Source organism: Tachypleus tridentatus, chromosome 1 (assembly GCF_004210375.1).
Source record: "Tachypleus tridentatus isolate NWPU-2018 chromosome 1, ASM421037v1, whole genome shotgun sequence".
In the NCBI taxonomy this organism is placed as follows: Eukaryota; Metazoa; Arthropoda; class Merostomata; order Xiphosura; family Limulidae; genus Tachypleus; species Tachypleus tridentatus.
In genome coordinates this window covers 92,440,712-92,453,667 of record NC_134825.1, presented here as the reverse complement: position 1 = coordinate 92,453,667, position 12,956 = coordinate 92,440,712, and the positions used below count along the sequence as shown (strand labels likewise).

Sequence of the window (12,956 nt, the reverse complement as noted above, 5' to 3'; positions counted from 1 at the left end):
TCCTTGCTATTATTTTCCTACAAGCAGAATCAAGAATATTCTTTCATTTTTCTTTTTTGCCATCACTGAACACTAAGTAGAACAATTTAACAACAATCACATTTAAATTCTTATTTTTGTTCCCAACCCTCCTAGTGCTCTTCAGTAATAATACCTTTCCAAATTTCTGTGCCCTAAATTTTTCTTCAAAAGTTTCATTAAATGTCACTGATTACATCTAAAATTACTTTGAACATTTTCTTAAATTAATTTTTATTCTGAAAATTACTTTGCATTAATAGCTTGGTGTACAGATTTATGATTGATCTCAGTCTCCTAAGTTGGCTGAATTCTGCAAGATAATGTTGGAATTATGACCAAAAATACTGTTAATAGTAAAGGTGCTCAAATTATGGTTTAGTATATTTTAATTATTATATAGTTTTATTTTTCGATTAATACACTTAAGGTAAACTATTTACACTCAATTTATTACAGAGAAATGTTGTTATTACTTAATTTTGTTTGTAATCTTTATTTTGATTTCACTTTCAATCAGTAGTTTTAATAATTGCAGGTGAGCAGTTTCCAATTTTTGGTCAAAGTTAAATAAGTTTATGACTTAGAACATAAAAGACACACAGAACATGCCAGTAGAATGAAAAAAAATTGATTAACACTTTTTGTATGCACAATATAACATCTTTACTTGTATGTAACTGTTAATAAATTTCAGTGGTCTACAGCGTGCTTCACAACCTTTTCCACTATCATTTACCTTTATAAGTTTTCCACAACAGCTCACTCAATTCAGTTCGAAAAAGACAAAAAAAGTACTAAATTGAAATGCAAATTTGTTATGATGAATTGAATATTCATCAAACTACAATTAGAATGAATACAACACAAAAATACTTGTGTATTTACAAACTTTCAGTTTCTATAATTTCCATTATGTTTGTAATAGTTCAGAAACTAAAAGGACAATTTACTTCACAATGCTATTTTTAATTTTTAATCAGAAAACAATAAAAACGTGTGGGCAATATACCCTCCAAACTTATTTAAAACACAAGTATGGGTTGATTTAACGAACTAGTTTCTGTTAAGCCGCAAAAATATTCAAAACAAAAATTATATAACATCTGTTACTATCACAAAGAACAAAAGGTGGTATATAGTTTGTTTCGAATGCTTTCGCAACTCATTTGTTATTTCACGCAGTTCATGTATGGAGTTAGATGTGTTTCTTTCAATATCCAAATATAGTCAGGAAAACGCCGACGTCATTAAAAAAAGGGCGAGGCAAAGACGTGTGGGAGATGGAAATAGGTTATACTCCTTACGCTATGTATTATCCATCAAAATATAAACGTCTAACCCTTTATTTAATACACATTCGTTAAATTTAACTTCATTAAGAATTTTTAATACTATTTACAATTAATTATACCTACTGTAAACAGATGACAAAAGTCTTAAAAGATAATTTATAATTAATCACGTTAAAAACAAAACACAGAAACTGCAAGTTTAACAAACTTGAAAATATTTCTACGTAATTGTCAAATGGCTGTTAATCTAAACATTTGGGTAACATATTTTTAAAAATTTAAAATATAAGAGAATTTCATTTGTAATAGGAATATTTTAAAGAAACTCAGGTGTGTGTGTGTGTGTGTACAAAAACGATAAACTATTCAAAACAGTTAATAAAGACTACTTATATTCTCAACATACAAGTATTCGTTACCGAAGTTTAAACACAGTTAAACATATTTACGTACTTTTTACAAAACGTCACAAATTAATTATGTATGTAAGAAATGTTAAGTCAAGTTCAGGTATATAACATACAACTTACCTGTAGCTCACACCTAATATAATTTTTCCCTTAAAATGAAAAAAAAAAAGATTAATCGAAATATTATAATTTTATATATCAAAAATCAAAACTGTAGTAAGGTATGGAAAACAGAGCATTCTTACCCTTGGTTCATATCATGCTCAGTATCATCCAGCCAAACACGAACTTGAAAGCCATTGCCTTCTCTACACCATTGAAAAATATCTTCCATAGTACAATAATTACAATATGGAGTAGCTGGTTGATATAACAAACTTTTCTCTCCAAATTCTACGATGTCTCAATTTTTCAAAACCTTCCCTCGTTCTTGATTTTTACACGCCGTTGAATGTGAATGCCAAACCGCCCAAATGATTTGCAGTTCTACTTCAAAGTTTTACAATATATACGGACGTAAGAAAGTTAATTTCGAGTCGCGCAGTACGAGTAGTCAACGTACAACCAGTCTGGAGTAGCGCCAAGTACTAACTCGGCGAGTTTAGATCTATACACATGGCAAAGAACGACACGATTAGCACACAAATCAACAAACGATCTCTCAAGAATACATTTAAAAACGACTTAAATTAACAACCTTACAATTTATCATCGTTAATGTTTATAATATACTACTGAACTTAATATATCAACATGACAGTTTTGTGTGATTGATTGATTCAAATACATACTTATTTACATAATCTTATCTATCCGTCCCTTAGATACAGTTTAACTTGTTAACCATTTATTTTAAATAGATAATATTACCAATAGAGGGCTATAAATATATACACAATGGCAGTGCGTTTGAGAATAAAATTCACTGATCATAATATGTGAGAAAGTATAAATAATATATTATAAAAATACTCCAACCCATACGAAATATTTATAACATGGATGGTACAAAGCTTTCATTTGTTGTTCAAAGAACAGACTAACAGGAGAATTAGAGCTGAAAAGGATTACTATTCGAAGTGTCAACAACCTACAACGTTCATGGCCCGGTGATTAAGGCACTCGACCCGTAATCTGAGGGTTGTGGGTTTGAATCCCCATCGCACCAAACATGCTCGCCCTTTCAGCCGTGGGGGCGTTATAATGTTCAGTCCATCCCACTATTCGTTGGTAAAAAAAGTAGCCCAAGAGTTGGCGGTGGTTGGTGATAACTAGCTGCCTTCCCTCTAGTCTTACACTACTATATTAGGGACGGCTAGTGCAGATAGCCTTCCAGTAGCTTTGCACGAAACTCAAAACAAACCAAACCTACAACGTTAACATAAGCTTTTAACACAAGAACTGAAAGATATGATGGATAAAGTGTGTATAAATGTTTTGCCAAAGTCCGGGAGGAGCACAAGATAACAGTATAATATACTGTACAAACGTAACCAACATAACAACTTCAATATCTATACTAGTATCCGTATGGATTATGTAGTGTTGGTTTCTTTATTTTTGTAAGCACATGTGGGTTATCATCACTGACCGATTGGTATCTCTCCTTACAAGTCCTGGGCTTTGATATGACCGTGGTAAGTTTATGGAATTACAACGCTAAAAGCTGAGGCTCGATTCGCGGCGGTAGATCAGTATGTAGCCCAATGTGGCTTTTGTACAAAAACAAACAAATAAAGCTTATAAGCCACTTGTCTAGAAATAAAATGGAATTTTCTACCTTACTTATACTATATTTACACATCATAAGTGTTTTCTGAGTTTTCGATATCAATATATATAATAAAAGAAAAACAAGACCTAAGCAAAGAATTAATTTCGCGTTACATTAAACATTGTTTCATATCATATCAGCTATACATAACATAATTAAAAAGCGATATCAAAAGCGAAAAGGATAAACTATTATGTAACTAGATTCTTAACAAGTTTTAAAACAGTTTTATGCATATAAAGTTTAGAAGACTTAAAACTCATCTAAAACATAATAATAGTCATTTAAATTGGAAGGGGGCTGATGTCACATCATGGGAACTGCAAATGGCATAATTGCTCTCTGTCAAGCCAGATATGCAAACTGCAATGGTGTATTTAAGGTTATGTGGGTTCTAGATCACATGTAACTTTTACGAAGAGTAAAATTATCAATGGGCCCTTAGGCTGAGTTCCCTCTAGCCCCTACCTAAATACGTAATTGGCAAACTGTATAACACACATGAGGAGCCCCATGCTTTATTTAGTCACCAATTTTACACTCAAATAGTGGTTAGTAAGCTACCTTTACCTTCTATGTCAGGGGTTTCCAACTTTAGAGTGCCCGAGGGCCACAATTATATTCACGAGTCTAGTGATAGGCGGCATTGTACATTTGTCAAATTAGGGCTTTTTAATGTATTACGTAATGCAAAATAAAGAGTAAATATATCTATGGTAGGGTTAAGTTATGTCCTTTCAACATGGTAAAATGAGTTACGATTGAGGAAGGAGTTAATCTGAATGAGATTTACTTTACGTTATATGATATTTGAACCGGCATATTTGTGAAAAATGACGTATTTCATTGTGAAAATAAAAGGAGAATGCAATTTAAACATGTTCAATTGCGTAATAAATAAATTTAATGAAAAACTGCTGCATATAAAACAAACTAGAATAGCAAACATATCTATGGTAGTAAGGACATAAAATTGTCAATGTGAACTTTGAGGTCGTTCAGCAGCACTGACCAAAGAGGGTATGTCGGCATTGATGTTTCGTCGTTACTAGTCTTAGAAGGTGAAGTAGAGAAAAATCCGTGAGGCGACATCTATTGTGGTTTTTAGTGAATTTCATCATGAAGAACACACTTTCACATATGTATGTGCTACCAAACATTGATGTCATTTTCTGTCCAAAAGCACACAGATTTGGAAATCGATATTTTGAAAGCAGTTTAGAGAAATCTGGTCCTTTTTTTTTGTATGGTTTGCAGAAATAGATCACCTTGCAACTCACATAATTCAGCTTGAAAGTAAGCTTGTTGATTTTCTATGTCAACACAAAGAGGATTATTAAACAGGTCTATCCTGCTTTTTAGCATTTCGAATTCTTCGAATTATGCGTTGAACTCATCTATGGTATCTTCAATATTTACACAAAATTTTGAAAAATCAAGTGGCTCGTCATCTTTGAACTGTTCTGTTAATTGCTGACAACTTGGAAAGTAGGCCAAGTCGTTGTTTTCTAAACAAACTTTGAAAATTCTAAACTTATTTCGAAACCAATTTATGTTTCCCATTAAATCTGATACCATCTGGTTCCGCCCATGGAGCTTCATGTGAGTGATGTTTGTGAGAAAAACCGGTTGTTTCAGAAAATCATTACTTTTGAGCTCTTCTTCCAATTGTGTTGTATTTAATGAAACAAACTGATCGAGTAATGTCGAGATTTCTTTCCTTATTCCAAAGAATCGTTGAAGACACTTTCCCACACTGAGCTACTTTACGTGGTTGTAAAGAGCCAAATCCCCATATTCTGCCTCCATATCCTCCAAAAACTGCTTCAGCTGCCGATGTGAATGAGTTTTGTTTCCTTCTCTTATCATGTTAATAACTTTAACAACAAGTTTAAATAAATTCGTTTTGTTTCACTGATTTCCCACACAAAGCTCCTTCATGAATAACACAATGAAATGTTGGACAAGTTACTTCATTTTCCCTAAGAAAACCAACAAAGCCTAATTTTTTTCCAATCATTGCAGGTGCGCCATCTGTCACTATTGCAGAACATTTATTGAAACCTCCGATTTTATCAACTGAATTTTTTTCTGTCTAGGATATATCCTTTCCTTTTGTGGTCCCACGAAGAGCACTTACATTCAATAATTTCTCTTTCGTTAAAAAAGCTTCATGAATAATGCGTACAAATATTTACAGCTAACTTACATCTGCTTGATCAATACTTTCGTCAAAACAAAGCGAGAAGTAAGTACTTTTTCAACCAATCCAACAAGCGAGTTTTCTAATTTTTCTCCCTTATCAGTGACCCTTCTTTGCATGGTTTGGTTGGAAAGCGGCACTTATTCAAATTTCTCAGCAATTTTGGCATCCCCAAACGCCTTTGCCATTTCAACAACACATTTCTTTACTAAACTGCCATCAATAAACAATTTCTTTGCTCTTGCAAGTTCAAAAGAAACGATGTACGAAGCATTCAAAGCAGATGTCTGGCTTTCTGACAACTTGCTAAACATACTCATTTGTTGTTTTAATTTTTTGCTGAAATCTGCAATCTGAACTTTTCGAGTTTCTTTTTCATATTTTTTGTACTTTTCTTCATACCTCGTTGAATAATGCCTTTTCACATTAAATTCTTTTCGTACTGCTATAACTTGTATACAAACCAAACACTGCAACTTGCCGTTATTGTTTGAAATTGAATAATCAAGTTCTCAACGTTCCTGGTACACTCTATTTTCATTGTAAATCTTACGTTTCTTGAAAACATTGCTCATGTTCATATTTACCACGGAACTGAACAGTGATAATTTACAACACGTCAACCTCCACAACAAATTGACAGAGAAGCAACAGCCACCAGGCAGGCAAGTTCACTTTGTCTAGCAGAGGGGAAGGAGTATATAGCTGAGCGAGTCCACTTTATCTAGCAGGGGAAATAAATGATGGTATAATATTCCGAGGTATATGTGATATAATTTAAAAGCTATTACTATCAATTTATTACTGTAAAATTGTAGAGGCGTAAATAACAAACATATAGGTGCACACAAAAATTTTAAAACTTTATTGGTGAATGTCAGTTGGGAGCTTTCATGCATTTTTACCTTGCAAGTCAGAATTTTTCATTTCTTCACTATCCCCCCCCCGCTAGTACAGCGGTATGTCTCCGGATTTACAACGCTAAAATCAGGGGTTCGATTCCCCTCGGTGGGCTGAGCAGATAGCCCTTTGTGGCTTTGCTGTAAGAAAAACACAAACACACATTTCTTCACTAAAATAAAATTATAAAAGTAGGTTATTTTTCAATAGGCCTTCGCGGGCTACACAAAACCATGCCGTAAACAGCATGCGGCCTGTTGGAAACCCCTGTTCTATGTGATGTTTTTCCTTCATGAAAGGACCTGGTATGGCCAGATGATTAAGGCACTCGACTCGTTATCTGAGGATCACGGGTTCAAATCCCCGTTACATCAAACATGCCTGCCCTTTCAACCGTGGGGGCATTATAATGTTACCGTCAATCCCACTATTCATTGGTAAAAGAGTAGCCCAAGAGTTGGCGGTGGGTGGTGATGACAAACTGCCTTCCCTCCAGTCTTACACTGTTGAATTAAGTTGAGGGACTTTCTCAATGTTTGTTGTAGCAAACTGAGCACGCGAGGGTTTCATGATTCCAGGTGAAGCATATGAGCATGGGAATGAAGCAAAGTGACGCAAACTGCTACAGTTATATTGGGAACAAGTTGCATATATGAACAATATATTTGGAAATTTGCACCAATACAATAGAGTAAATATTTGAAGTTACCAGAAATTTATATCTTTTGCTTATTAAGCCGTTCAAGCAAACTTAATTTCACAGCAAAAATCTATTGTGCTGACTTGATTGCATGGTATTTCACACGGTTGATAAAATATTCAGATATTACAATAACTTAAAATGTAGAAGTAACAAACAACTTCTGGATACGTTTTTTTTTTAATCAGTACCATCAAATTGCTCCGAATTACCTGGATTTTTAAAGGAAGCAAAGTTTTTGTTTTCCAGGGTAATTCAGAATGCTTTGTATTGTCTTACTAGTGTTTAAGTGGGATTAACGTAAAAATTATAAAGATTTTCACACTTATCCCATGTTAGAAAATTTATCATCAATTAGTTTTTACACCTATACTGGAATATTCATCAGACTTTTTAGGGACTCTGTATGTACTTTTAAAGAACAAAAAATTACTTTATTTGTTAGTTTAACATAAACTTAAAAACATTAAGCCTTAAATACGCATACAAATGTAACCTAGAAACATTTATAAAAGAAAATGTATTGATGTAAATATAATTGGAACACATACAATCAAATGAATGCTTTCAATTAATTTAAGGTAATGTTTATAGCAACGAACACTGTTTATTGGTTTAGGAGATGATATTGTTTGTTTTTGTTTGTTTTTGAATTTCGCACAAAGCTACTCGAGGGCTATCTGTGCTAGCCGTCCCTAATTCAGTAATGAAAGACTAGAGGGAAGTCTTGGGCTATTCTTTTACCAACGAATAGTGGGGTTGACCATCACATTATAACGCTCCCATGGCTGAAAGGGCGAGCATGTTTGGCGCGATGGGTATGTGAACCCGCGACCTTCAGATTACGAGTCACACGCCTTAACATGCTTGACCATTATGATATTAGTCTTGAATTTATACATGTTTCGGATTTCATTCTGTATAAGATTCATTATGCTTGGTGTCAGGGGCAAAATTCTAAAATAAAGAGTAAAGGTACTCAGCTGGGTGAAGTGGACCTGTTTTGTTTTGGTTGGTTGCTTTTTTAAAAAATCGACCTGTAAGAAAATGAAAATTAGAGTATCGATGAACAAATGCTTTCTGAAGAAACAGTGAAAAGTACGTGTATCCGAAAAAGCAACTCAACTAAGTCTTGGCACCCCTTAAGTTACCCCTTAAAAATGAGCTGCAGTACTCAATACTGACGAGTATCGTTAGAATTTTAGCCCTGCTTTGTGCTGATTGTTTTGGGGTTTGTTTTTTTTGCCGTCTTGAACCCATGGTTAATGATCGTAATACGAAACCAATTGATTTGGTGATTATTATCATAAGAATATACAGCCAAGGCTAAAGTCTCTATAATCCTCAACGTTCGATTTATGTTATTCGATGCGGCCTCTACAGGTGTTTTGTTTCACCTACACATTTGTTGCTGATGCATGTATTTTAGATACTGCAGACAAAGTTTTTCAGATGTTTGTTTTTATATTTATGAGCATTTTTCGTAGAGTAACGTTACTTTTGAATATTATTACAATATTGAATTTACCTAAAATGTGTTTGGGTTTCCTCCTAGTCCAGTGATATAAGGGAGTATTGTATTTTATTTCTTCGTTTGAATCGACACTTTTACGGTCATTCTCGGTAAATTTGCTTTCAATTGTGCGTTTAATAATTTTTTTAAAATAACTGTGAGCTAAAAATATATATTCAGAAAGCTTAATTGTGGGTTCCAAATTCTTATGATGTATTCATTTTGCCTTAAAGGTAAGAGTTTTTTTATAATTCCGGATTTTATTAAAAGTGGGTAGCTAAAATTGAAGTTCAGATATTTGGCTTGGGAGCTTCTTTTCGATAAATTGACTTTGTTAAAAGTCGTTTGTTCGAGTCCTTGTGTACTAATGCGTCTAAAAATGTAATTTGCCGTTTTTTTTTCGATTTTAAAAATGAACAGGTTGGTTTAATTTTGCTTCTTTAAGTGGTTAAGAAAACTGCTAAGTACTGTTGTTTCTTTACGATAAAGGTATCGCTAACATATCTAATCATAAGTTTGGGTTGATGAAGCAATCTCGATTGTAGTTTGTTAATATTTGTTTTATTCGCTGCGTAAATAGCTTAGCAATGGTTGAGAAGAGTATGGATTCGACAAAATATTTATATAATGGGGAGTCCATCGGTGTTTTATTAATCATTTTACAGTAGTGATTATTCCAGATGAAATAATAGGAATGTAAACACAGATCAAGAAGTTTAATGGTATTTTCAATACTTATTGCTCTTTTATGTGGTAATAATAGGGAAACTTGTATATTTCAAAAGGAAATTAAGAATTAACAAGCAATTTTATTTCAGTCGACTGTTGTGTTTGTTATTTGTTGGCTTCCGACTCTCGTACTGGAATATTCGTGATTATATGCCTAATATATATTTTTTAATGATAATTACAGTTTCTTTTACAGTGATGCTTATACAGAGAAAAACAACATCATGTTAGCCATGAAGTCGTGTTCTGTACTCGTGATATTCAGAAAATCTATGTTTTCTTTTATTGTATATTCTGAAACGTTTGTCATGGGTTTTAAAATGTTGGAAAATATTTAGTGGTTTTGTAAAGTGAAGAATTAACATTAATATAGAATTGATGTTTAAAGGTGTGTTTATTAATTGTTGGTAAATAATAAAACCTTGAACAGGTAGGTACATGTCGATCTATTATATATTATTGTATTTTGTTTTCATAAACTAAACTATTCATTTCAACAGAATTTTTAGGATTGTCTGATGGCACTTAGTTTTTTGTGTTGTTTTAAACCAACATATAGTGTATTTTGTTTGTTATGTTGCTGTGTTATTTAAAATTTCCTAAAAATTGTTGTGTGTTCTTATGAAATATTTCACACAGTGAGCTCAGTGAAAATCTTTATTTGTTAGAAATTAATGTGTACGTGTTTTTAAGGTAAATAAATATTATCGATTTTATGTGTTACAAAAGAGGCATGAGCCTTTCTGTTACAGATAGATGAGCGTTTAACCAGTTTTTTAATTTGACAATTGCAAATTTAGATTTGGTGTGATATATGATACATTTAAATGTTTAAACTATATGATTTTTTTTTTCAAATCTGGTTTGAGATTATTTATAATGTAATCAAATAAAGTGAAAATTGTACATTTTCCATCAGTGAAGGCTTGTGATAGTAAAGCTAACCAATAATACTTTGTTTGTTTGTTTTTTAAATACAGTTTACATTATTCTAATTAACAAGATAATCTAACAACGCACTTATGTCAGACTGAGTTTTATCCAAAATCAATTTTCTTCCAGTTTTATATCTTCTAGAAATCTCGACAACTTTGTTTTCCAGTATGACTATGAAGTGGAATGAGTGTTGTTAAATAATATCATGCTTTCTCAGTAAAAAAAACAGGGATGTCTCCATAAAATAATGAGAAATCCGAACTCTGTATTTTAAATAAGATTAATCAGATGATACATCGACTTTTTTTACTTCCACAATAATTCATTTGTAAATCTAAAAATGTATGCTAAAAAACTTTAAAACATCTACACTTTCCGGTGAAAATAATTCCACTACCTTTAAGAGAATAAACCATAAAGTGCACATGAAATTTCTTATAAACCTAAGTACATGTATAATTAGCAAGTTTTACATGGTGCCATTTACAACAACGATTTCCAAAAATTTACTGCCATTGCTCCTAGGCCTAAATCTCTACTTATACTTATTTTGTTTTTAGTAATTTTTGAGGATTCTCTTATGTTTAGTTTATTTTTTCCGTTACTTGTTTAGGTATTTTTACATTATCTCACCAGTAACATATATAAAATTTGCCTCATGTTCCGCCAAAGCCGATAAACCCATTTTTTAATTTACCTAAGCTTTTAAAGCTAAAAATGAGGGTTATTTAAACTTTTTAAATGTTTCTGTGAGATAGAGAGAAACTTTCCGTTTACTTCTCTACAGAAGAAGTTATTCTCAGTTGCCATGTTGCCAAATGTCAGATCGTGTCACCCATCTATAGTCAAATAAATGTCTTCGTTTTCTGTTTATAGGTCTATTAATGTTTCTTTAGATGACGAGGATTTAGTGTTAGAATTAACGTATTTAAAATAGGTAGCGATTACGTTTGTTTCAACTTAATATATAGTTAGAAATGCATATAACTTATATTTTTAAATGTGTATTGCAAAAGTCCCGCCTGTTCTCTAAATTTGAAGAAAATTCTACAGCGTAAAAATCAACAATGTACGATTTGTCTTTGTAAAATACCGGTATTTTTGTCTTTGCTGCAATTTTTAGAAAATCTTTTCAAAAGGTAACCAACGCAACGTAGGGAGACAGTTTAATAATAGTGTTTGTCTGCTACAGTCAGTAGCACAAGTTATAATTGTAGTAAACGCTTATTAATCGAGAAACTAAAGACATTTGACCAGGAACGTTTATAGATTTCGAACATAATTAACAATTCAACTTCAAATAATTCACTTTAGACGTTAATTTTTTTACATGGACATCAGATACCTTCCTCGATGAAAAGTGAGCTTATAAACCCGTGTGAGACCAATCAAAAATAGAGCTAGCTAGCTTTTCCGTGAAGAAAAGTGTACCTGTGTATCAACATAGAATTAATTCACTCTCTTGAATCGTCGATAAAAGATTCAGTTCAAGACCAGATAAAAGACTCAGTACTGTTTGGTAATTTGTAAAACTCTTATATATAAACCATTATTTGTAATAACCGTTATTATAAATTGTATTGTTGTTTGTACTTTGAAATATATTTAAGTTAAAGCAAATACAATAAATTTGAGAAATATTTACATTCCATTAACTTCTAAATTAAAATTAAAATTTCCGGCTATTTGAAATCGTAATACCTAACGTAAATAGCATAATAAATCGGAGACTCGTCCAAAATAAAGTATAATACCTAACATAAGAAACTACGAATTTCTAGATGTAGTAGATTGAGGTAGAGAAAAATATGTTTGCCACATGTTTCACACAGGTCAATAAAAATAGGTAATGTGTTTGCCAAAATATGAATTGCCAAATAAAATTAAGTCACAAATAATAATTTGAAAGATAAACTTGAATTTAAGGATGGATGTGAAATATATAATTTTTTTGTACTTGTGGTTCCAAGTCATATTGAACAGATACGTTCCTACTTGTATAGAATAAAAAACCATCAGAATGCAGTGAACAGATTAAAAATGGGTAAATCGGGTGAAACAGATAATGCAAAAACTTGAACTGAATATAAGAGAATCCTCAGAAATTGTTAAACACAAAATGAACATATGTGGAGATTTATGTCTATGGGCCGTGGAAGTAAATTTGTGGAAATCGTTGTTGTAAATGGCGCCACTGTAAAAATATGCTAATTATACACGTACTTTGGCTTATAAGAAATTTTATATGTACTACGTGGAAGATAGTGGAATTATTTCTAACGAAACATGCAGAGTTTTTAACTTATATTCTCACATTTTAGAAATAAGTTATTGTGCAAGTAATAGTATTGGTGTCTCATTAGATTAATTTTATTTATTTATTTTTCCACAAGAACAAGCTGTTTCACGTATTGTATTTCTTTAATTTAGAATTGTTGTCAAACGTCTAATGGACTCCTCAGTATTTCGACATATTGC

At 32.2% G+C, this 12,956-nt stretch overlaps 1 protein-coding gene across 1 annotated transcript in view; it reads right to left on the bottom strand.

Annotated features, from left to right (window-relative positions):
* LOC143255509 (scaffold protein ILK-like) overlaps positions 1-2,604 on the bottom strand; it is a 43,145-nt gene extending 40,541 nt beyond the window's left edge. Inside the window, exons 1-2 of the mRNA XM_076511287.1 lie at positions 2,515-2,604; positions 1,969-2,330 (exon numbers count right to left, since the gene is read on the bottom strand). Of these exons, the coding sequence (XP_076367402.1) occupies positions 1,969-2,057 (89 nt within the window). The 5' untranslated portion in view covers positions 2,058-2,330; positions 2,515-2,604. The remainder of the gene's footprint in view (positions 1-1,968; positions 2,331-2,514) is intronic.
* Between the last annotated feature and the right edge of the window lie 10,352 nt (positions 2,605-12,956).